This window comes from Accipiter gentilis, chromosome 9 (genome assembly GCF_929443795.1).
Source record: "Accipiter gentilis chromosome 9, bAccGen1.1, whole genome shotgun sequence".
NCBI classification, from domain to species: Eukaryota; Metazoa; Chordata; class Aves; order Accipitriformes; family Accipitridae; genus Astur; species Astur gentilis.
In genome coordinates, this window is record NC_064888.1 from 44,084,965 (window position 1) to 44,110,395 (window position 25,431).

General features: G+C 43.6%; 1 protein-coding gene across 3 annotated transcripts in view; it reads left to right on the forward strand.

Moving 5' to 3' along the window:
- Positions 1-25,431, forward strand: part of INPP5A (inositol polyphosphate-5-phosphatase A) — a 259,792-nt gene that overhangs the window by 63,278 nt on the left and 171,083 nt on the right. For all 3 annotated transcript variants that reach the window (XM_049811311.1, XM_049811310.1, XM_049811312.1), the window contains exons 3-4: positions 15,197-15,297; positions 17,213-17,300. In XM_049811311.1, coding sequence (XP_049667268.1) covers positions 15,197-15,297; positions 17,213-17,300 — 189 coding nt within the window. The remainder of the gene's footprint in view (positions 1-15,196; positions 15,298-17,212; positions 17,301-25,431) is intronic.

Sequence of the window (25,431 nt, forward strand, 5' to 3'; positions counted from 1 at the left end):
TAAAAAAAGGTTTGACATTTTATAAAAATTACTTTAGTTTGGCATGAAATGGTCTAGGGATTTGCCCTAGTCTCCCGAGGAAGAAATGTATTTGAGTGATTTAAAAAAAACAAACCACAAAAAACCTGTTGAGAAGTCCAGTTTAATTTGTATTGAAATCTAACAATTTCTGATGTTGGTTTGCAATAGATCAGTCCTACTGTCTGCTTTTTCTTGAAAATTTTCTTGTTTAGGCAATGTGAAAATATTGAAATGGAACCCATATTATAAAATGTGTTGTGAACTTAAGGTGTGGGGTTTTTTAAAGCATGAAAGCCACTCTTAAACATTGTGTTGTTGTATAGAGACTTGTTTAACTTGCAGAGTTCATGCAGAAACATGTAAGCGAGCAGTAGGAAATCAGCACTGGTTGAACACAAAGGTGTCATCCCTAGGAAACAGTGTAGAGCGCCATTTCACTCTGACAGCTTGTGTCGTACCTGCCACAATTGATAGATTGAGATTAATGAAATCATAGAATGGTTTGGGTTGGAAGGGACCTTAAAGATCATCTTGTTCCAACCCCTCTGCCATGGGCAGGGACACCCTTTTTTAGGTTAAAACCGTTACCCCTTGTCCTATTGCAACAGACCCTGCTAAAAAGTCTGTCTCCACCTTTCTTGTAAGCCCCCTTTAAGTACTGAAAGGCCACAAGATTCCTTTATTCAGTTTTACATCTCCTATTAAAAAATGGTTAAAGCAACAACATTCTGCTATTCAAGTCTTAAAGTGAAACTATATACAGAAAAAACTATTAGCAGTATTTTATCTTTTGCTTTTTTGTAATTGAAAACATTCTGTAATTATTTATATGCTCAGGTTACTGGTGCAGCCTATGACCTTTATTGCAATTTTGTAAAATACTGCAGTTTGCTTTTTCTGGCAAGTTTAATGGATTTGCAAAAATCTGAGATGCAATAACTAGTCTTAAATTCTTCACTATCTGTCAACTTCATAAAAGATTCATCTGTTTATTTTTCTTCTTCCATCTTGATTACTGCTATATGTACATAATGCTCACTGTGCAGGCTTTGTCAGCTAGTTCTGACTTAAATCCTCTTCACATCTTCAGGAAAGACTTCCTATGAAGAAAATGGATAGCACTGTTTTTATTTTGTTGGTGGTTTTTTGTTGGTTGGTGGGGTTATTTTGTTTGTTTTGTTTTGGTGGGTTTTTTGGTTTTGTTTTGTTTTGTTGGGGTTTTTTTGAGATCACTGCATGTTTTTCAGCATCACGTTATTTATGCATCTTTATCAAGGATACTCCTTACACGTTCACTTGTTTACTAAAGTGGAGTGAGCACTGTGGAAATGCTTCCAAATATTTTGTGGAAAACAGGAAGAGGAGCGGAAAAGAATGAGCTGCTAGTACCTTAAAGCAGGGGCCACTAACATGTAACTGGACATGCTCTGTGTTTGGTCCAGTGAATATTGTGTACACAAAGTTCAAAATACAAAGAAAACGATATGTTAACATTCCCATGTGGCCAGTCAAGTGCAGGGTCCACACCAGCAAAAGTGTAGCTAAAGTAGACCTGAACCCATCCCTCAGCTGCAGTAGTTTTGCTACGACCACCCTCCCTCTCCGTGCTTCTGCCCTCCATATCTGCGATTGGAGAAGGCTGTACCTAAAGAGAAAGGGGGGGAAAAAAAGAAAAAAAAAAAAGGTTACCAATTCTGCTCATTGCTGATAGCAGACAGGCAGTCCTCAGCGTGTTTTGAGGAACAGTGCTGTTCAGTAGCCTTGAACCCTTCTTCCTCTCTTCAGTGTGTGCAGCAGGATGACTGTTTACGCCGTGTTCAGAAACGCAGTAGGAAGTGGAATAAAACTTTATAAAAAGCTCTTTAAGGAAGAGACTAATATGCTCGTACCAAAAGTAGCACAGCACTGTCCTGATACAAGGCTGCATAGCAACCTAGCAAATGTACAACTTCAGAATTTTATTTTTTTTTAAATTCTGTATGCTTTGTTGAAAACATCTGCAAATTGAACTTCATCAGAAGTACTGGAAAATAACTCTTAATATTTCTTCGTAAACTCGAAACCCAGATAAACCGCAGACCACAATTTTTTCCATTCTTCTGAGGAATTCAATTTGCATACGTAGTTGTGTCAATACAGTTTGCGTAACTTCTGAGGATGAAGTCCTTTTGTAAGCAGTCAAAATAATCTCCACAAAAAAGGAAGCACAACTACCACTCTTAAATTTAAAATGTTTCTAGAAATCAAACCCATAATGGAGACGTGTCTTTGAAGTGGTGTCAAAGAACATATCAATGAAGGAGCCTTTTGGGCGCTTGTTGTTAAGTTCCAGTAAATTAAAATAAGAGATTTTAATTGCTGTGATGGGTAAAAATACAAGTCACTTAACCTATGTATTATCATTGATTTATATGCTGTATGCATTTCTGAGAATGTGGTAGCATATGGAGGACTAAAATAACATTAAAATGTCACATACTAAAATTTTTAAACTTCTGCCATTGATCTACAAATATCCTACGTTATTAACATGAAAAATATGGAAGATCTAATGCTGTTAAATTAAACAGTTTGTCCAAGAAATACAAACAGGAAAAAATACTTTAAATAAACTTTAAGCCATCATTAAAAACATCCCTTACAATGTAGTAGCCTATAAAGCAGCATGCTACTTGATCACTTTTGTTGACAACACAGTTGACACAGCTGAGAGATGTCATTTTGTCTGATCTGTTTTCCTTGGATTCATCAGTTTCCAGTCTTGTAAAAGTGGAGCCTGTGTTTTGGGTGGCCTCTGACTTCGTGGTTTAAAATTGATTTAACTATCAAACACTAGGTAGTTTTCTACCAGTTCACTATTACTTGCTGCTTTTCCCCCAAGGCAGAGTAAAACAAAATGAAGGAAGAGTTCAACTGAACTCAATTCCAGATATTTATAGGTATTGGCTCTTGGTGTGTTCCCTGGAGGAGGTGATGGTGGAGCCTTTCCCATGCATGTCATGAAGCACTGGAATAGACAGTGCCCTTGACATGGTGCTGACAACAGGCTCCTCCTAGGAGGAAAGAGTGGCCTGGATCTCAGAAACTTGCTTGTTTTCCATCGCTAAATTTATAGTGAAGCTTGTCCTCCTTGCTGCTCTGCTTTTTCCATTTGATCTGATGGGTGAATACTTGGCATTCATTTTGGTGCTCTGTAATACTTGTGATATAAGCCATAGGTATTGTATTCTCATTACATGTAGATGAACAAGAAGGCTTAAAGCTAGCCAGCTTGTGCAAAAAAGTAGTAGTAGATAATGAAAGTTGGCATTTCTGGTAGCACTCTAGTAGTGAGATGCTTTGGGAACAAGAAAAGTCTTCTGAAAAATCCATCCACTTGTCTGTGAACACTTAACAAACTGATCAAAGTACATCATCTAATTAAAACACAGTATCATCAAAAACATTCACCAAATGACTGAAAAATGCTATGTTCCTTCTCTTCTGTGGATTACAATGTTAACTTTAAAGTTATGGTATTTCAAATTACCTGTAAAGCAGAAAGAAGTATCAGTTCTCCCATGTTCTTCCTCTTCTCCCTGTGCTCTGTCCCCCTCCCAAAGGTAGTGCATGAAGAATGTGTGTGCTGGTGTGATAGCAGCTTAAAAAGGAGAGATTTAACCTCCCCGAGCCTTCTGCCTTTGGTTTGGTGTAGGTTAAGGTGGTGATTGTCTGAAGATACTGATTTTTCTGAGCATCTGTGGTCAAGTAGTGATACTGTTCAGAAGGAGCACAGAGTATCTGAATTTGTGATGTGTGCGCTCTGGCTCCGGAATTCCTCAAATTTGTGTTTTCAGCTTTCCTCTGTGAAGCCAGGAAAGTACCTGTCCTATAGGAGAGTGGAGAATTTTGTTTAATTCATCTCTAAAAGCTAAGCTGTTTTGGAATACGGCAATTTGAGAATTGGCCCAGCGGGGGTTTTTTTTTTTCTATAATGATAATCAAATTTTGCATCTTATTGCCTCTTGACTTACCATCACTGAACTAATTTTTAAATTTGTAAGCATGAATAAGGCAGCCAGGAGTATCTCTCCTTGATCCGTAGTGTTTTGAAAGTTAGCTCCCTCCAGACAGCTGCTGGTCTGGGGGGTTTCCATCCCGTGCCTGTTCCCAGCCCTCCTTGGCTGTGGCTGTGCCTGTACCTGTACCTGTTCCACCTCTGCTCCTCCCGTCCCCTCCTGAACCCGCCTGCCCCAGGTGCAGGGTCTGGGGTCTGGGAAGGTGTGGGTGTGCAGACAGGGCTGTGCTGCTGTGGCACAGCCCAGGGCCAGGGCTGGTGGGGCCACGGGAAGCTGAACCCGGACCTGGTGCCTCCATGGCTTAATTTAGGGCAGCGAAGCCTTGAAAGTTCAAGGACCTCCTGTTTGCTGGAGAACCCTGCTCTTCTCGGGGAAGAACGGGAAAGTGGTGTTAACGAGGCTGACAAAGGTCACACGGTTTTCTGCAGCTCTGTCTTACTTCTGGAGTAGAGAAGGTACAAACTGTGCTTTTCTTTTTACCTTGGGATGAGAAGGAGCGTTCAGTGAGCTGGCTGCCATCGGAGAAGTAAATTTTTACTTTTTAAGTTTGGAGTTGTAAGGGACAGCAAGCGGTTATAAGTACTTGCCGTCTAAAACATGCTTTGATTTGGGCTTGGGGGCTAGGTTAGAACTTCCAATAATAGATCAAATTATTTCTTCATTTCTTTGTTCATTGTTGCAGTCTTTTTTTCTTTGTGCAAGGAAGCCATTCAGTTTATGGAAATTATTAAATATCCATTAGTAGGTGTAGACATTACAGAAATCTACTTTTTCCTGTGTGCGGTACTCCTGCCATAGGTGGATATGTATCCATCTGTAATATGGATCTTTATACATAAAGTGGAGTACGATGAGTGTAAGCCCGTGCCCAGCAAAGCCGCACAAACGTGCGAGGTGTCCCGTGGTGCAGTTCAAACACTGAAGCGGGACTGTCTCGGCTGGGCGAGGTACGCACCGGTGCTGCTGCCGCTGCGGGGGGTGCAGTGGCCAGCCCTGGTGTGAGCTGCCCCCAGCGCCGCCGCGTTGGCCAAGAGTTTGCTTTGGTGACAGCGAGACGGCTCGCTCCTCTCTGCCTCTTGGGAGGGCGAGGGCAGGATGGCAGCACAGTGGGATCTTGGGCACCTTTGCGGGATCTTCCACACTTTGCTTTCAGTGAGGAGTTTGTTGCTCTGATTGCTGTCCCAAAAAAGAGAAGATTGGTGTCTGTGTGCAGTCTGCAGACGGGTTGCATGTAGTATTAAAATGTTATTAAAACCTTTCGATAGGTGTATTTAAGCTCCATTTAATCAAAGTGTGATGATTTTCCCCGAGCTTTACTTTCAAAGTCCCTTTGAGTCCCCGTCCCCCCCTCCACAGGTGTTGTCTGTGACTTCAAACCTAAAAATAGGTCAATTTCTTTGCTTCAAATGTGGCTGAAAGAAAAAAAAGTGATTTAGAACAACTTTTAGTGTGTATAGATGGAACTGACATTAAAATAGGAAGCACAATTTTCTGAGGTGGACTACAATCACAGACTTTTAAACGTAATTGATGTCTGATTTGCAACAGTCAGGCTACTAGTGCATATGTCAGTGAAACTAATTCCCTTAATACCATTAACCACCCTACCTGTGTAATTACTAAGTGATTCACCGTTTTTCTTCCAGCATATTTGTCTTTTTTAGTAATATTCATAAAATCTTTGAGTCTTCTCTTTCATTAAACAATTTGATCATAACCATTAAGAATCTTGATAATCTCTGTGGCAGCATAGCTGGTTATTTTAAATGCTATGGATTTGCAGGCTGTGTTTTGTTTTGTTTTAGACCCTAGTAATAAGAAAATCACATTTTGCAGGTATGTGATGTATGAAGCTGACAACATTCGTTCACTTGAATGCTTTTGGCAGCCCCTGTTAACTGGCTGGTCAGAATAGGCTCTAGGCCACCAAAATTTTTGGAAGGTGTGGGGAATTACGTGTAAGTGATTTTACAAGAGACTTTTTTTTTTGTTAAGAAAAAAAACAACAATAAAATGCAGAACAGAAGCTATGGTTGGAAGATAAATGTCCCTGAAGACAAGGAATGCTGTAATGGGATAAACTATCAATGATAAAAGATATCCAGCTTACTGGGCATTATGTTTAGGGAAGGAGGAGAACAAACAACAAGCAATTGTTCAGTTAAAAATCGCCTCAATACCACACAGAGGTGATTAAGAGGAGAGGACAGTTTGCCTGTCAGGAGTGTCTTTGCTGGGTAGGTTGTTTTCTTTTGTTTGTGCAGTAAATGGTGGCCCGGTCAGAAGCGTCAGCTATTCACTTCTAGCTCTTGGGTGGCAACAGTTGTGACCTGGACTTGCATTGATCATCTGGGTACAGAGTGAAAAGGTACAAGGTTGTCAGTGTGTGGTGGAACAGCTTAGCATGTCCCATGCTTTGGTTGGCTTGTTGAGCTGGAGAAATGTGTAAGCATGTTGTAAAGGCGGATGGGATCGTTAATGGTGTTGCACAGTGGCTTGGAAGGATGTCCTGATGCAGCTGTGCCAGCCTGGCTTTGCTAAGGCAATGCTGCATGACTGGTACATCCAGCAAAATCAGTCCGTGGCTAGGAAACTCATCCGCCTCCTGTGGTGTTGTTATGCCTGTCCTCAGCCTGAGCACTGCAGAAGGAACCGGGCAGTTCAGTAACGTGCTCTCTTCTGCTTTGCATTCTGCCCAACTTCCAACAGCAAAATCTGTACACTTGTTAGAAGTGGAAGCAGGCATTATGGGGGAAGGATGTTGCAAAATCCCAGGTTTTGCAGAGTTTGCTCTAGTTTCTAGTGTTCAAAGTAGAAAGTAGTATCTGCAGTTGAAAACAGTCCACTGGAATCAAGATAAAAGAAAGAAGTCTTGTAAGCAAGTATATCATACCATGCACTTGATAATAAGAAATAGCAGCAAACAGGGAAAAACTGTCTTTATGGAGAGGCACAATTCAGCAAAGTCCTAATGCTGGTTATTATGCCCCATCTCTTAACTGTGAATAGTTACTGGTAACTTGGGTCTTAAATATTTTAATTTAGACTCCCATCCTCTTTTCAGTAAAAATTCTCTTACCCCCAAAACATACCTTGGAAACGAGGAGGGAAAGTGGCTCTTCAGAGGAGAGTGAAAACAGATTGTGAGAACAGTAGTTTGGAGCATTTTGTGTGTGATGGGCAAGAGTTTAGTGCCTAACAAGAAATTGGATGATTTGATGAACTAGATGTTATGCAAATGCTGGAGTATTCCCAGAACATGCAAATAGTATTATTGTCCTACTTGTGTAAAGTGCCCAGTACCCAGGCTCACAGCCTTAATGTCAGGTCACAGGAAAAAAATCAGGAGGAACAAGAAGTTTCAAGAGCATCCAAGGAGCTGTTTGCAAGGGGAGGCTGTAGGGGCACATAGAAAGGACTTTTGTTGATTTATTTATTTACTTACGGGTTTTCTTTCCCATTTCACCCCCCCTTTCCCCATCCCTTCTACTTTCTTCAGCTGGATTGAGCCTAGTGTTTGGGGTGGGAGGAGTTAAGGAGCTGGAGCTATTGAAAATCTCTACTAATTTTAGTAACTATCTTCTTGTGTAGCATTCATGGCAGATGGTCATTTTAGATGAAAATATGGAGGCAGAGGGGGGTTTTTCCCCTAATGCAATTTTCCATGTTGCTTAATGTGTTTGAGAGTATTTAGAGCCTTTATTTGTAGTAATACAGAAGTTAAAAGTTCACCTAAAAACTAAAGGTCATCTTGGCATTGCTGCATGGGACTTTGTCTATTAGCTGTTTTAAAGAAAGAAGGCGGCGGGGGGGAGGGGAGAAACCACCCACCAACCCAAACCACAGCCACTCAGTAAAGTTGTTTAATTGTTCTAGTGGACTTAATCCTGTTTGTTTAACTAGAAAGGGTGATTAACCAAAACGTTCTCTTACAGACCTGCAACCAGCAACCCTTGCTAGTTTAGATCTTGGGCCTTTTTCAGATGGGTGCTTTTTCCCCAGGTAGGGTTGTTTTGGTTTTTTTGTTTGTTTGAATCTGTAGCCTGAAAACAGAGTAGAAACGCCTGTCTGCGCCACACGACGTACGCATGCACGGGCGGTAGCCCATTTCCCAAAGCTGAAGCCTCTCTGCAGATGGTTTGGCGAGCAGTCCCGGCGGGAAGGCTGGACTGGGTCTGGGACGCCGGGTGCCAGGCGGCCAGCAGCCAGCCCAGCCCTGACATCACGGAAACTTGCGGCATCCTGCGCCTGCTGCAAGCAGAGAACGGGTCTGGCGCTTGCCGCCTGCCTCTGCTTGCTCCTTACAGCAACAAGCTGTGACTTGGCACGCCATCTCCAGCACCCGGCAATGGAGACGATAGGTGTTCCCCTGTCCCCACGGAGGAGAGCCCTTCTCTCGTGGTGATGGGCAAGCGGCTCGGCCGCTGGAGCAGGGAGGTGGCGAAGAGCGGCGTGTTCCCCGGGGTCTGCTGCCTGCTGCCCACGCTGCTGCTGTCGAGGTGCCGTAGGTGCCGTGTCCTCGGGGAACAGAGGCATGGCAGGTGGCTGTGCAGGGAAGGTTATTCAGGGCTTTCCTAGTTGGCAGCATACACTCCAAGTTAATCCCTCTGCCTTACTAGCTTGTATGTTGGTTCCTTTTTCTATAGTGTGTATTAGTGCATGAACGTAACCTGTATTTGGAAATACATTTTCCCCTTACTCTCAACCCTTCTTACTTTTTCTATCACATAGGCTTTGTTTAAAAAAAAAAAAAAAAAATCTACCTGTTTAAGCTGAAAATTTTCCATGTATGCGCCTCATCAGAGTTTTGGAGGGAACCTCCAGAAAACAGTGCTTCCTCCTTCTATAAACAAGACTTAAAAATACTCATTTTTGATTTTGAAAAAGTAAGTGTACGTCCATGCCGGTAGTAACAGTTTCTTTACAAAGCTGTGCTACCCTCAGGCTTCAGAGTAGGGAGGCAATGGTTCTGGTTTTGACACATTTGAAGGGCTGTGTTTCACCCATCCTTTGTCGGCGTCCGAGGTGGAGAGGCAGGCACGGGCAGACCCAGGAGCTCCCCCCAGGAGCTGCCAGCCAAGCCGGGGAAGGAGTACCACCAGGGTGGGATGCAAACCCCAAACAGTGATGGGGACTGTGAACAAGGGCGAGGATGCCAGGCAACTGGAGCGTGGGTATCTCGGAGCTGGGGGGAGCCCTGACCTGTGGCTATGGTGGAGCCCTGCTGTGGGTGCAGGTCTGGGAGTGCCTCGGGGCTGTCTGCCCTGCCCTGAGCTGCAGGGTGAGGAGCCATCTGTGGACATCCCTCCTCAAGCTACTCAAGTGACAGAGTGATAGGGGAGGGTGTAAAGCTGCTTAGCCAGCTGATGATAGTGTGTTCCTACATTCCTTTGTAAGAGTTGAAGAAAAAACCCTTAAGGAATTACTTTAGAATGATGCTGCAGTGTCATTAACAGTAAAGATCTCAAAATGCCAGTTGTGGAGTTACCTCTGCTATGCATACCTGATAAGTAATTGCAAGTCAGTCTCTTTCTGTCCTTAGTTTACTGCATACCATTAAATTACATTAAAATTTAAGTAGCAATTGCTGGATAATGACTTCCTTGGCTGTGGTCACGCTGTGCTATGGTAATGCACCAGAGGTGATGTCAGCTGTGGATACTCAAATGTGCGTTGAGGTTGTACAGCAGTAATCCCTTCACACAGGCTTTCTTTAAACAATGACTTTATGCCCCCAAAACACATCTGTGACTTGCAGGCGCAGGGGGCAGTGCTTCTCCCCTCTGTAGGTCAGATGCCAGGGGTTGCTTTGTGTCCTGCCCAGCGCGGTCCTGCCTGGGGGCGAGGACAGACTCGTACTGGCCATGAAATGTAAATCCCCTTCCCCTCCGCTTGTTCTCTCCCTGCAGTCCTCTGCCTTGTGGGCTTCACTGATCTCCACTCAACAAGCAAGGCAGAAGGTTAGCTGCCAAACCTCTGCTACAAAGTCTTTGAACAACTTGGATGAAGTCTATCAGGTTGTTCATGTAGACAGACTATGGATAACATAATTTTTTCTTGATGGGGGGACTGAATTCAAGTTCCATAGGCAACCTTATTTTCAGCATTTCTAAATTGTAGAAGAACACTTTCAGGTTTTAACAATGTTCCTGTCATGGCTAAGGTGTAATGTCAGATGTTTCATGTCAATAGAAGATGACCCTGTTTCAGTGACAGGGAATTTCAGAATGATTTAACCAAAAAACCCGCTATGGCTATCATCAAAGTCTCTTGTATCATGTAACAAGAGCTAGAAGTTGGATTTGTCAGTTAATATCAAATACAGAAATATAAGGAGCAGGCTCATCTGGACTACTGCCTGGGCATGCACTTGTAAAAATATTATTTTTTTTTTCTTCTTCAGGCTTACAGAAATTGCAAATACTTGGAATGCTTTAGGGCCACAAATGCTAAATTGACTTGTACATATGTCACAGTTCACAAGGAAACTAAAGCTCATATTTTGATATTTTGACTATATTACCGTTTTGTTTTTTAAAGAAGTAATCCTGGACATGGGACATCAAAGCTCAAGTTTCTGCCTTGCTTGGATCAAGGTCTAAAAATGATGCCCTCGCTCCTGCACACGCATTACCTTCTCAGAGAGACTCGTCTTGCCGTTTGCAGAGCTGGCTGGCTGCGTAGTGCAGGGCTGCATGTCCTTTCCCAGCTGCTGTCGCAGCTCCAGCAGACTTTTACCCGCTTGCCCTGCGGCACGCTGGGCTTGGGGCACCCCAACTGCGAGAGTGCTCTCCTCCACCCTGTCCCCTTACCTGTCTCCTCTCCAAATAGACAAAGACCTATAGGAATGGAAAGAAGTTAACATTATATTTTTCACTAGTTTTATATTTTGGAGCTTAATTACCCATATCCCCAAAACCAACTTCTAATTGTGGCTTCCTTTACACTATTCTTGTATATCCAGAAATTGAGAATAATGCCCAACTTTGTAAAAACATTGTGCTACTGTAGATGCAAATTCAGTGTTTATGTGATCCTGTATATGATCTTTAACCTCTGGTAACTGAGTTTTCAGCTCTGAAGTATTCATTACTCATTATTATGTACAGTTTGTTCTTTCATAACAGTAGAAAACTAGTAAAAGGTAATGAAGCAGAGCCAATTTGCTCTTAGTTGGAGGGTATTTATTATATGAGAGGATGTAACTAATATTCAGGTACGTTTTTGTGGTTTAACCTGCAAGGAATGCCAGGAAGGCCTCTTACTGCTATTAAGCCACTGCTGTTTCCCCATTAAAAAATGGCTTGTAATTATTTTTTATTTTTTAATATCTGCTGTGATTCCAAGCTCTCAAGGATTTGAATGTGTACAAAAAACCTGCGTCCTGCATCTCAGTTCAGAGTCTGGAAATGTTTTCTGTTGCTACTGCTGTAGCACAGTAAAGTTGTTCTCCAGTGTTTTCTCAAGGCAGGACTCCACATTCAAGGCTCCCTGTTACTCATAGTTCAAAAATGTGAGATAGCTTATGCCTAGATCTTACTTGAAACCATTTATTTTACTTTTGTCTTATCAGTTTATTAGTTTTATTAGCTGTGTAGGAAGAGATCTTAATGAAGCAGACTGTTGTAGCAGTTAAGATGAATAATGCAATGTGCCAGCACATTCTTGCTGTGTTCGCAATAAGCAGTTACTGGATGTGTTGCTTTGAAACAGTAAGAGTTGGATATGTTTGCTTTACAAGACTAAATAGTTACAACTGTTTTCTAATTATGGTAATTTCATAGAGCTGTCCAAGTAGATAAGATCAGGACTTGGAAGCCAAAACTGATTTGGAGCAATAAAGCACATGGAGAGTTGGGACTGCATGATGTTTAGGGACCACAAATGAGCTCTGTTATGAAGTTCAATTTCACAGGCTGTGTTTGGTTAATATTTATCTCCACGATAGTGAAGAAAATGAACCAACCAGTTAAACTTCATAAAGATGCTTGACTATTAGTTCATTGCTAATGGATTCTGTGATTGCAGGCTGCTGTCAGGTAGCCCCTTAGGCAGCACCTTAGGAAGAAAGGAGCGTCTCTGCGGGGACGCTTGTTTCCATTCCACCGTGTCTTCTCCATGCCATGACTACATGGGCAGACCCTCCCCTGCACCATGGGCCGGTCAGTGTGCACCGCAGCCCGTGCTGCATGCCCCTGTCAGTTGGAGCACCCAGGGAACACGCTTGGGTACCTGTCCCACCCCCCCGGCCGTTCGGTAGAGTTGAATGCCTTTAAACACAGAGAAGTTAGTCTTGGACTTTGTTTTCCACATGTTAGTGCAGCCCTTAAGTTCCTGTTTGACCGTTCTTGCTGAAAATTAAAGCAGACATTGAGACTTTTTGGAAATTGAAACCTCTCTCCTGAATGTTGGTAGTTGTCAAAAAAACAGTTTTTGTATGTTCAAAACCACTTTAGATATGTGTCCTGTTCGGTGCCGTGTTTGGTGTTGGGGACAAGATACTTAAGAAAAACTTCCTCAGCAAAGCTTTCTCTTAATTGTTTGTAAATCTGTAAAATTAACTACTGTTAAGTAAGCTTTCATAGTTATATCAAAGGAAAAGTGTGTGCATGTCCTAGTTGGGTGTAATTTCCTGGATTCCAGGTATTATTTTTTTTAGCCTTCTGTTTTGTAGTCTGCTTATTTTTTAATTTTTTTTTTCTGTTGGACTTTCCATGGGGTCCTGCTTTAGCTCATTCTCGGTCCTTGCTGATGATGGCCTGTTTTTAAAGCAGAATTGCTACGTATCATAGTTAGGCAGAAACCGGCATTAGTGAGCTAACTGAAGTGCACAAAGATCCACAAACACGCATGTGGGAGCGAGTATTCACTCTTTTCCTTTATATACTAACGTTAGTGAGTAGCTTACCTCAAAATGCCTCACCGAGCAGGTTGCTGTCAAGATTTGTTTCGATGATGGGGAAGCTGAGGTACAGAAGAGGAAGTGACTTGTCTGAAATCACTCGGAAACCAGCGGCTGTTATCTCCTTTTTGCGAGTCTAACATAGCTTACATTAGAAATGCTGTAATTTCCTGGATTTACTGTGTGATCTGTAAACAGTAGTATGCCATGCTCCCGTTGGCTTTGGCGTTCACGAACCGCTGGCAGGCTTCCTCATGCCCCAGTTGGCGCTGGGCTCGCCCTGGGCACGATCCGATGAATGGCGACTGCCTCGCGGCCCAGGATGCCCGCTCCAGGCTCTGTCCGAGGGGCATCCCTGAGAAGCGATGTGCCGCCAGCCAGCGATAAGACCTCGCTATCGACTTGCCCTCTTGCACCCAACGGGCACGTGGGGCACGTGCTCTGGGGCGTCCTTCGAGCAGAGATAGGCAGCGTCGCCTGCGGGTGCTCGCGGGTGGTGGACGTACGTGCCGCCAGTCTGTTCCACTGCGCTTCCCTGAGCTGAGCAGCTATGTTGTTGTTGTGAGAAGGTGGCAGTTAAAAGCAGGGACGGAGTACGTTTTGCCTTTTGCTCAATGGAAAGCTGCTGCGTTTCAGATTTTGCTAATCTTTAATTCATTGCCTTTTTTTTATTTTGCTTGATTTTCTAACGAGATCATTTGCATGGTCAGGAGTGAGGAATTTTGTACTCTGTCATCAGATCAAATGATGATTTCTCTCTACCCTGGTTTAAAAGAAACATTTTTAAAGACCTTTTTACAGTAATATTAGTCACTATTGATTTACATAATTAAAAGCATGACTGCAAAGTTTTATTGTGTCTATCCCATTTCAGAGTCACAGGGTACCAGCAGCAAAAAAAAATAACTATGAAAGGAGAGCTATCCCTGTTACTTTTTTTCAGTTACTCTTCATTGCAGTGAGTTGAAGTTAGAATTCTTCTCGGTAATCATGCCCATCTCCTGCACATCAGTCTGCCACCCATCCCCAGTATAGCAATGGGGGGGGGGATGCTGTGCTCCCTGTGTGGTGGAGAATCCCGAACCTGCCAGCACCAAAGCCTGCAGAGAGGAGTTAATTTATTATTCTGCTCCAAGCAGCTCATGGAAACCAGGCTGTTCTTCCTCTGAATGGCCACATGGACAACGTGGCCTTTGTGCTGGCTGGGACCGCCAAGTGCCACCGAGTCAAAAATAAGTGAATTGTACTTCAGATATTTAACATGTTATTTACCATGTATGCATGTATCAGCGCATACTTGATTATTTCAGACTGTTACCCTTTTAAAAAAAAAATAGTTCTGTAGCTTGTGTCCATTAATTCACAAGATAAGAAGACATAAAATACAAGTTGTAGAGACTCAGTATCAACACAGAGACATTTTTAGATGCGTAGTCTGCAATGCTGAATATAGTTAATGCCGAGAAAATCTGTTAGGACCAAATAACATTGAATGTGTGTTTAAAGTAGCAGCAAATTTATAAATACTGTATATTTGATTTGGTGCATGCCCAAAAAAGCATACGTTCTAGGTGGGTTTTTTTAGTATCATAATTGCATCCTTGTGCTGACTATTTAGTATTTAAGATACTTGCATTATACAAGACTAACATTTGGAATAGTGTGATGGATTTACATGCCTCCTGCATTAGATACATGTGTATATATACCACAGTGCATGTGTTATTTAAATACTTTTGTAAATAAGATACTCCATAAATAGAAATACCAAATGTGACAGCTAATCAGCATTCTGTCATGAGCTAATTCGAGATAATTTCTAAAAGTGGGGAAAAAACCACTTAACAAATTAATTCAGGTGTTTGAGCTCTTCCAGCTCCCAGACAAGGAGATGTTTTGATCATCTTAATGGTGTTAGGTCCTCTTTGAGATGAGTTGCAAGAGGTTCTATTTTTGCTTTAAATGACTAGGAACTAATTCATAGTTTAAAAATGAAAATATTAGCTAAAAAAAAAATTATTATGTATTATGAGTCTTTCATGTGCATAACAAACGATGCTGGCCTTATTGCTTATTACTATTTTGCCAGTTACTTCCCTGATAACAGCTGATAGTCTTCCTTTTAGAAATAACACATCTGGATTTGTCATTTATGTTGTATGATAATAGGTTGTGGATACAACTTTGTTAATAGTTGTTTATCTGTTTGTTTCAGGTTGTACATGCACACAAGCCCCACTTCATGGCTTTACACTGTCAAGAATTTGGAGGAAAAAACTACGAAGCTTCCATGTCTCATGTGGACAAGTTTGTTAAGTAAGTGCGGTGGGCTGACCCTGGCTGGGGGCCAGGTGCCCACCAATGCTGCTCTATCACTCCCCTTCTCAGCTGGGTGGGGGAGAGAAAATAGAACGAAAAGCTCGTGGGTCGAGATAAGGACAGGGAGAGATCACCTACCAATTACTGTCACAGGCAAAACAGACCTGACTTGGGGAAATCAGCTTAATTTATTACCAATCAAATTGGAGTAGGGTAATGAGAAATAAAACCAAACCTTAAAACACCTTCCCCCTACCCCTCCCTTCTTCCCAGGCACAGCTTCACTCCTGAATTCTGTACCTAACCGCCGCAACAGCGCAGGGGGATGGGGAATGGGAGTGGGGATCAGTTCATCACACCTTGTTTCTGCCACTCCTTCCTCCTCAGGGGCAGGACTCCTCACTCTTCCCCTGCACCAGCATGGGGTCCCTCCCACAGGAGACAGTTCTCTATGAACTGCTCCAGCGTGGGTCCTTCCCATGGGGTGCAGTCCTCCAGGCACAGCCTGCTCCAGCATGGGTCCCTGTGGGGTCACAAGTCCTGCCAGCAAAACTGCTCCAGCGTGGGCTCCTCTCTCCACAGGGCCACAGGTCCTGCCAGGAGCCTGCTCCAGCGTGGGCTTCCCACGGGGTCACAGCCTCCTTTGGGCATCCCCCTGCTCTGGCGTGGGGTCCTTCCTGGGCTGCAGGTGGAGATCTGCTCCCCCGTGGACCTCCCTGGGCTGCAGGGGTGCAGCCTGCCTCACCGTGGTCTTCCCCACCACGGGCTGCCGGGGAATCTGCTCCGGCGCCTGGAGCACCTCCGCCCCCTCCTTCTGCACTGACCTGGGGGTCTGCAGGGCTGTTTCTCTCGCGTGTTCTCGCTCCTCTTTCTGGCTGCAGTTGCCATTGCGCAGGGCGTTTTTTCCCTTCTTAAATCATGGGCTCGGCCTTGGCCAGCGGTGGGTCCGTCTTGGAGCTGGCTGGCATTGGCTCTGTCGGACATGGGGGAAGCTTCTAGCACCTTCTCACAGGAGCCACCCCTGTAACCCCCCCGCTACCAAAACCATGCCACGCAAAGCCGATGCAGTAAGTAAGTAGAAAGTTGTATCCAAGCAGAAGTCGTTAGCTGTGCGAAGTAACGAGCTCTGAAATATTTTTCAACTCTAGCATTCCGTATGACCTAGTGGAAGGAAGTCGCTGGCCAAAAGTTTGGGCTTTGTGGGCACGCGGCGCGTTCGCCGTGGGCAGGTGTGATCCGACGAACGCCCGTCCGTCCGTCCGTCCGTCCCTCGCCTGCCGGGGGGGTCGGGGCCCCGCCCCGCCGCGCGGCGGTCCGGCAGCGCCCTCTGCTGGCGGCGGCGGGGTCCGGCCGAGTTCCGAGGCCGGCGCCTCCCTCCTCCCGCCCCCCCCGCGGCGGACGCCCCCCGTTTCGTTAAAAGCCGCCGGCGGGAGCGGCGCTGCTTGCACCTCGCGCGTCACGGGCTGCTCCAGCCGCTGCGTTGAGACCCCCGCCGCCGTCACGGCGGAAAAAAAAAGCCCTTTTCACCCTGCGATGAGCCGACTGCGCCTGCCGGCGGGTGGACAGAGTTCGGGAAAGTACAGGTCCAAAGCTGAGACCCCGGGGCCTCTAGCTCAAATCGCCCCACTTTACGGAATTTTGTGGTCTTCAGAGCCTTGAGTCCTTCACGGCTGTGTCCAGATGGCACTTAGGGATTTTGAGATTTGTGCTGCAAGCGCAGCTGATCTGGTCGGCTCCAAAGCTTGTAGGCAGGTGGCTATACCACGGGAAACTTTCATCCCCTGAAATTCACACCAAAAGGACATGAAGGCCTTTGGGTGGTCCTGGGGACGTTACAGTACAGAGAGCACTGCCAAAGTGATCTATAGTATCTTTGCCTCGGCCTTCATATTTTCATTCTCTTCTTTTCTAGAGAATTGTTATCAAGTGATGCGATGAAAGACTACAACAGAGCTCGAGTTTACCTGGATGAGAACTATAAATCACAGGAACATTTTACGGTAAACTTCTTTATGGCACAAGTTTAGTTCATCACGTGGTGAATTTCTTCTGTTCAACTCTTCGGGTTTTTTTGATTGTTGCGGGGGTATGAGCTGTTTCCATCATGATGAGGATTACAGCTTTACTAAGCGTGTTTACTTTGTAGGGCATGTAAATGCTGGTTTCACACAAGTGCATCCATTTAAAAATGAGTAGAATATCAGATTGTACAGAAAGTCTTTTCTTTAAAACGAATGTCTAACGGTTTTTTTCCCCTCTAATAACTAACCTTCTTGGTGGATCAGAATTACCTTCCATTCAAGAAATGTGTTACTGTCTGACAGTCTGCAGTGGTGCCAGCTCTGGAGCGTGATTAGCTGGTGACAGGGCTTGGCAAGTGTTCAAGACTTGTGTTACGAATCACCAGAGCTGATTCACAGGCTCGCTCGCCTGTGGGACCAAGAGAAGAGCCAGAGCACAAGTTTCCACTAGTAAGCGAGTGATGTTTAGGTAAATGTAAAAGCGCGTCTGCAGAGTTGCCTTTTAGGCAGAGCAAAGTGATTGTATGATCATTGCTGGGACTGTGCAATGGATGAACAGGTCTGCTGTTTGTTTAGGTGATTATGGCTAGATTGTACGAGAAACAACAGTCCTCCAGAGTTGAACCAGTGCCATCTCCCTGCTCTCTAGGACAGCAGCTTACTTTGCTCCCAGGATGCTGCCCCGTGGCTGTTGGTGGCTCCAAGGAGGCCTCTTGCCAGGCTCCCCGATGCAGGGAGCTGAGCCCCAGGACGCATGTGAGCTGGTGCTGGCCAGCAGCTGAAGATAGCAACTGGGACGCATGGTTCAAACAAGGAAAAGCCAACCCCTCCAACATGCACACAAATCCCAGCTTGGTAGCATGTAACTTAGGGGAATAAGACCTAGAAAGGTTTTTATCTCGTCATTTTTTTTAGTGACTCTGGCTAGGAGCCCAGGTAATGTGGAACTGGAGGAGAGATATAAGGATTTTTTTCTCTTTTTCATCAAAGAGAAGAACAAGATTATCAGTTTTACTGAGCCTTAGTGGGACAAATCTTGCGTCAGGAATGTTAAAACTGTATGTTGAAGATGTTCAGAAAGCCCCGGTACATGAAGGGCAGTAGGACAGAACTGCATGTTTTAAGACTCGCTTATAGCTCAGAACTGCATCCAGATAAACCTGCTCACTAACGCAGACCCCACAGGGGTCCTGTTGCAGAGCTGTGGTGGACCTGCAGCAAGCACTTCCTGGTAAGGTGAGAAGAGCTATCAGGGGCTCTGTGTAACCTGATCAGCTTTCAGATAATCTCCAGAGGTCACTTCTCACCTAGACTTTTCTGTGATTATGGGAAAAAAGGATAATTATCTGTGATCTTAATTTGGGAAATACAGTACAAAAGACTAATGCAACCTATAACAAAATATCTGTAACTTTTTTAAAGATGGCCATGGTACTTTATAGTATTGAAGTTATTTTACTTAACATGAGGTATGTCTATTTTTGATGCCCCTATGCTGGATAAAAAGGCTCTTAGGAGGTTGACAGCAACATCAGATGTGGAGCATGTGCTGTTTGTGTCTCTGTTAAGAACTCTGTATTTTGCAAAGTTCCTACTTAAAACAGTAACGTGATTTCTTGTTTCACATGCTAGTGTTATTTTGTAGGGACTATGTTTTCTTGCAGTATTCCCCAACCACCTTTGTAATTCTCCCTTTCCTGTCGTAAATGTTACTTTGCATATCTTTTTCCTCTTACCTGTATTTACTAAAGCTAGGCCTTCCTGGAAAAAGAAATTCTGTCAACATAGTCAATAAAGGGGAGAGGAAAAAAAAAAAAGACTGCTTGTAGCAATATTGTTTTCCATGGAAAACAGTCTAACCAAACGTGTTTTTTATTACTTGATTAAATTACTCTCTGTTGAACTAGTAATTGTAAAGGTATAAAACAGGTTTGTAAAGGTGTTTGATATAGCCCCACATGACAGGGCATTTGTAAATAACACTACACCTACCAGTAAAGCGGTGTTGAATGGCTAGGAAACGGCTCCATCAGTCTCAAATGGAGATGATCACAGGAGGAGAGCCGTTTCCCACAGGAGCCCTCAGATCTTTTCAGAGGTAGGCTCATCTGCATTAGTAACCTGGCAGTGAGCGTAAAAACACTGCTGATAGAATCAACAAAGTTACTGGGAAATAACAATGAGCATAGTACCCTTGCTTGTTGGTAAGGTGTCTTCAGTAGAGACTGGACTCCCTGTCTGGGAAGGAGCAGTTCTGGAAAGGATTTGGAGGTTGTGTTGGACAAACTAGAAATGAGCTCCTGTTGCAGCGCTGTAGCTCAAGAAGGAAAACGATCCTTGAAAGCATAGCTAGTGGAGGAGGAGTGTAAGAAAGATGGTGATTTCATCTCTGTATACAGACATAGTAAAGCTAGCACGGGTGTTCTGGCACCCAGTTCTTGTGTCAGAATTTTTAAAAGCGTAATGAAAAGGTGGAGGTGACTCAGAATGATGTTTCTGGCTTTTTTCTGTCATTCTTTCCAACCCATAAAAACCTTTTAGAGCTGAATCAGTTCAGTGTGGAAAAGAAGAATCTAAAAGATGAGCAATGATTTAATTATGCTGTGTGTTTATCACTGGGAGAAAATGCTGTGTGCTAGAGGAATATTTTATACCTTCCTTGTTAGACTTTTAGTAGTAGTGGCTTGGAACCAAAGCCAGAAAACCTAGAAAGGAGAGAGGATGCACCTTCATATTGAACTTCTTAACTTTTTGACTTCTTATAGTCTACTTTTTGATACTTAGTGCTGATAGTCCTTATACATAGTTCCTGAGACCACTGTCATGAATCGAAGATTCGTAGAAATGACTTTTTGCACATGTGATTTGAACTGGCAGTTCTTCACCTCCTCTGTTCAGTTTTTGCGTGCATATAACTTATGCATTGGATGACTATCTGAACGGGGATTTCACCACTGTGGTGTGTCCATTTAGGGTAAAGTTTTAGTCTTATCTCCAGCGTGGTTTGGCTCGCACAATGTTATGCATCTCCCTGTTTCCTCATTAGTTCTGTTTGATTGCAAAGTTCTTTAACTTCTGTGGGCTTTTTTCCATCCCTTCTAAGGCACAGAATTGGCAGCAGATGGTAGCCTTGTAGTTATTATATTATTACCTCTCTGTCTTTGAAATATAAACATTTATCACATATATTGTTGTATAATGCTATTTTCTTTAGAAATAGAGAAGCCCAAGTAGTTGCAGTTTGGCTAACCTTTACCCCTGCTGCTCTCATATCCCCTTTTCTAGCAGTTTTGGCATCACTTCTTCTGTAGGCTTTCCTTGGCTTGGCTCCTGTAAAGCTAAATCAGATTTTGCTGCCCATAGTTACTCAGCTTGGCTGCATTAGGACTGGCAGTGAGATCTGAGAAAACATTTTCTGTAGTCTGTCCCTTCAGCCTGCAGCCTCTCTCTTCTAGTTCAGGGCAACCTAGGATGCATGTTTCACATGAAAGTTGAGAAATAAAAAACAATGTGATAACAAGGTGTCTCCCATGGAGTGATTTGGTTTTAAAAACTCTAATAATTCACTATATATTAAGGATCAAAATGGTTAATTTTGCATCATCCCAGTTTAAGTTTAATACCAGGCATTTGTCATTTATGGCCATGTATACCAAATCTGGTATCAAACAGGCTGGTTTTAGGTTTGGGATTTGTGGGGAGAGAGGGTTAGGTGTCATGACTGGAGAGAAAGCTGTGGTTCAGTTGGTTGGTTTTGTTTTGCCATAGGTGATAAGATGAAGCTGTGCGGGAGCTTGTTCCACTCAAAACTTACTAGACGACACACAAAATAAAACCCCAGTCCATAGGATGAGCAGCAAGTGTACAGCCTGGGGAAATGTTAGATGCCGCTGGCCCTCTGACAGCTCGTGGCAGGTCTTTGGTCCCGGTGGGGTGGTCAGCTCGCAATCTCCAAGGGAAGGGTTGAGAGGGAGAGTCAGATTTTGGCAGTGACTCTTGACCTAAGGCTTTCATTAAATCATTAAGGCCAAGCGTTATGAACTGCAGAGGTTTCATGGGGAGTGCGGGGCAGCATGCACATGGATGAAGCAATTCATATCACACTTACAGATGCACGGTTTTATAAAATTTAAAAATGATCTGAAGATTAATCTCTTGGCAGAAAGCTGCTACTTTAGAGCTAATGCTTATCAGCTCTGGGAAGATGACAGCTTTGGAGTTAAGAGCTCCCAACAGTTATGAATGAGGCTTGTGGGTGATGACCTTTACAAGTGTAGCGATGGCTTCCCAGAAGTTTCAGATTAACTAAACAGGCAGCTCTGATGCTGTTCCAGTTATGACTGGAAATACTGATAGCAAACTAGTGTGGACGAACTGACTTTTGCGCTAGACAGAAATTTTCAGGTACTCAAATAGCTTGGCAGTGATTTTTAAAATTCAGCCTCCTGTAAATCTCTGTTTAAAACCATGATAGGTTTTTTTTGTCATATAAAATGTAATCTAGAAAGTAGATCTTAGTTTCTGTTACAGAATGTATAATTCATGAAGAGAGAACACAGATATAAGAGGACTGAAATAAGTAGAAGTCTGAGAAGTTGAGAAATTCAGTACAATTGTTTTATTTATTTGTGAGCATACGCAGTGGTCTTCACTCTTAATGAAGCAGGTCTTTGCAGTTGTATTGATTTTTCCCAACGTCCTAGCATTTACATTTTCTGTTAATTTTACTGTACGTGGTATTTTTCATGTAAGGGGTAAATTACAAACCTCGATGCTTCTCTATATGGTTGGGTTTGACGAACTTTACCTGTTGATACTTCTTAAATAGCCCAAGTTAATTGTGAATAAGGTGCCTTTATTGTGGAATAAGAGCATTCATACTGAAGCTGAATAGCAGCCAGAAATAAGTTGATGTTTTCATCAAATCCGTAATTATTTTATATATGAAAACTTGTCAGTATAATCAGTGACATTTTTAATTGTAATCAGATCAAAGCTAGTTTTGCTTGGTGCCCTGTATTTATTGATTCCTGCAGTGTTCAATTCAGATTTTAGATTGGGTAGCAAAGGCCTTTTTCTTTTCTTTTTTTTTCATTGTTAAAAGAAGGCAGAAGATACTCCTGGATAGCTTAAAGCATACTTGCTGCGTTGAACGCCTGGTTTCAGTAGGTTGAGAGAGAATCTTTATTGCAGTAAGTCAAATCCTGAGGACTCCTGGCAAACCAGACCTCTGAGAGCAAGCTTGTCACCAGCTCATGCCTTGAGTTTTTAGGGAGCATGTTAAGAGTTGCGTGGTCGTTACAGTGCTTAGCTGATTTGTGGCAGCATCTGCACAGTAGGGTAGTTGCTTTACTTCTCAGTATAGATTTATTCTTTAAAAATAAACAGAATCCTCAGTTGCCTGTCTGCTTGCTCAGTCCAATAGATAACCTTTGCAATGAAAAAAATGCTGTTGGGCTATACATCTGATATGCTGAAGTTTTGGCTTGCTTCTCCTAGGAGGAATGTATTGCATTGTAATTTGTTCATTATGTAGCAGATTTTTTTTCCAATTAAAAAACAAGAAGAAAGATACTTTTCAAAACTAGTGTTTCTGACATTAGGAAGATGTGTTTAGACAACACTGGCACCATAAACCACAAATGTATTTTGCACTGCTAATACAAATAAATTGGAAGGAGAGAGAGGGTGCTGCGCTCACATGGCTGCCTTCTTCCAAAGTTGAAGTTTGGTGAGGTAGTTATTGAAATGAAACTTCCCTTAAACAACCACCCAGGTAACGGGCAAAGATAGATTATTAATGGAGAATTCAGCAGATCAGCAGATAACAGTCCATTTTTTAGAGGCTTTCTTCCCTCACCCCCTGCCAAATCTGTGGTTGGGTTATGGAGACCAAGATGTTTGCCTTGCTGAAGGTAACAAAGGCATCGGTCAGTTGGGAGCATGCGTGGGTCTGCTGATGAGCAGGTCCCTAGAAAATGCCCGGGGGCTGCCATTGCACCACCTCTCCAGTGGGGCACAAATCCTTGGTGTTGTGTAGGAGAACTGCATGTTCCTCGGGCTGCCTGTCTGCGCCCCTGCCCCATGCACTAGCATTTGGGGGTATCCCCATCCAAGCCAGCTCCTGTCTCCCTGCACCGACGCAGTGCATGGCTGTGCTGGGAGCGGGGCAGGAGCAGGCAGCTGCAGAGGCGCAGTGGTGGTCTTGGGTGCGCAGCACCCAGTGCTGACTTGATGGGGGGTGGGTTACACCGGGACAGGTGGGAGCAGTAAAGATAAAGTGAGGAGAAGCACTATAAAAGAAGGCAAAATGCTCGAAGTCTGTAGTAGCACAGACATTTTCTCTTGGACTAGGTAAATGTGTACACGCGTTGCTGTAATGTGTAGAAAATGGTTATGCTTCCTGCCCTTGCTGGCTGTTTTTACTTGACTTCATGCACTCTATACCAGTAGTTTTTTAGATGTAAGCTAAGCTAGATAAAGCATTGGGTGACCAACAGTGGGATCTGGGAGAGACCTTTGCTCAAGTCATTATCCTTAATAATAATAACCTGAGCTAGCATGACTGGAAGGGCTCCAGTGGTGAGCAGTGTTCCTAAAAATACAGACGGGCAACGTTTTGTTGAAGTGTGTTATTTTACCTTAAAATTATATCTGCTCATTACTGAGAGAATAGTCAAGTTAATTTTTGTGAGATTAATGATATTTGAGTAATATTTTTGGTTGAGCTGAGTTCGAATAATTGGCTGTTAATTGAAAAAGGAAATTGAATTGAATTTATCTTGTACATAAATCCTGTCAGAGTTATTAATGGGTCTTAGAAAATATCGGCCTGTTCCCAGAAATGAATGGTGTACACTGATTCTCCTGAGCTTATTAGCTGTGGCAATTTAGAGTTTTGTTAAATAAAAAAGATGATTTAGGAAGAGAGACATAATTGAATTGAATATTGGGGGAATGCACATGCCTGATTAGTTCTCAGCCCGTTTCTCCATTAACAATTTTCGGGGACTGTCAGTTTTTGCAGAAAGGCTGGTTTTCCCCAGGAGGTGGAGCTGAAGCACCAGTCTGCGGTGCTGAGCCCGCCTGGCCCCGCAGCCCCTGCACCCTTGGGCCCTTTTTGGAGGAGGGTGCTGTGCCCCGCACCGTGGCTGTGGATGCACGCTTGGACACGCGCTGCCATCAGGTTCTGAGAGCACACCGAAGCACACGCCAAGCACATGCGTCCCTTCTGCACGGCCCCGGTTGAGACAAGTGCAGCTTTCTGGGTTCTGGGAAGGCTAGGAGAAGGAGCTCTGGTGCAGCTGGGGTGCTGATAATAGGCTTAAATTTGTAGCTCTGTATCGGTGCGGCCCTCTGCTAGGCAGGAGATTTTGGAGTATGTTTCCTTGCCGGGTTTATCCTTTACTGTAGTCTTGGTTTGAGTTTTCTTGTGCTAATTACACGAGCCTGTTTCCACCTTCTTCTTTTTTCCCTCCTCTCCTTTCCATGGATTTTTGTGTTGTACTTGAGTTTGTTTTTGTAATGGTATCTTTAAAAAATATGCCAAGCTAGAGAAGTAGGACTTAATTTCTGGTCTGAGAAGGTGACAGAAGCAGTATCTGGCAGAGACGCTGTACCTGGAGGGAAGTATGGGGACAGGACTGTTCTGCAAGGGGAGGTCATGCCATAGGAGGAGTCAGGGGGGTGTCACTTGGCTCTGTAGACTCTGTCCTGAAATTAACTCCTATGAGGTTCATCCAGGGAACGACCTTCTGGGACAAAGAAAAGTCCACAGACTCCTTTCTAAGACATACTTGCCAAAAACCTGCAAGTATCTTGTCATCCCCAGCTTCTATGCATCACTTCGAATCAAATGTTTCCCTCTGCCTCACTGCCGGGTTTTTTTGTGGGGGTTTGGTTTTTTTTGTTTGTTTTTTTGTTGGTTTTTTTTTTTTTTTTTTTTTTTTTTAAGAAATGAGTTCGTATAGACATTTTTAATTAAGTATCAGCTTTTAAAACGAATCTTACGATGCGGTATCTTTGGGATGTTTTTTTTCTTGGTACTCAAGTGCACAGGAACGTGTGTAACGCTGGTGGGCTGCAAGAGGATGCCTTGGGAGGCCTTCCT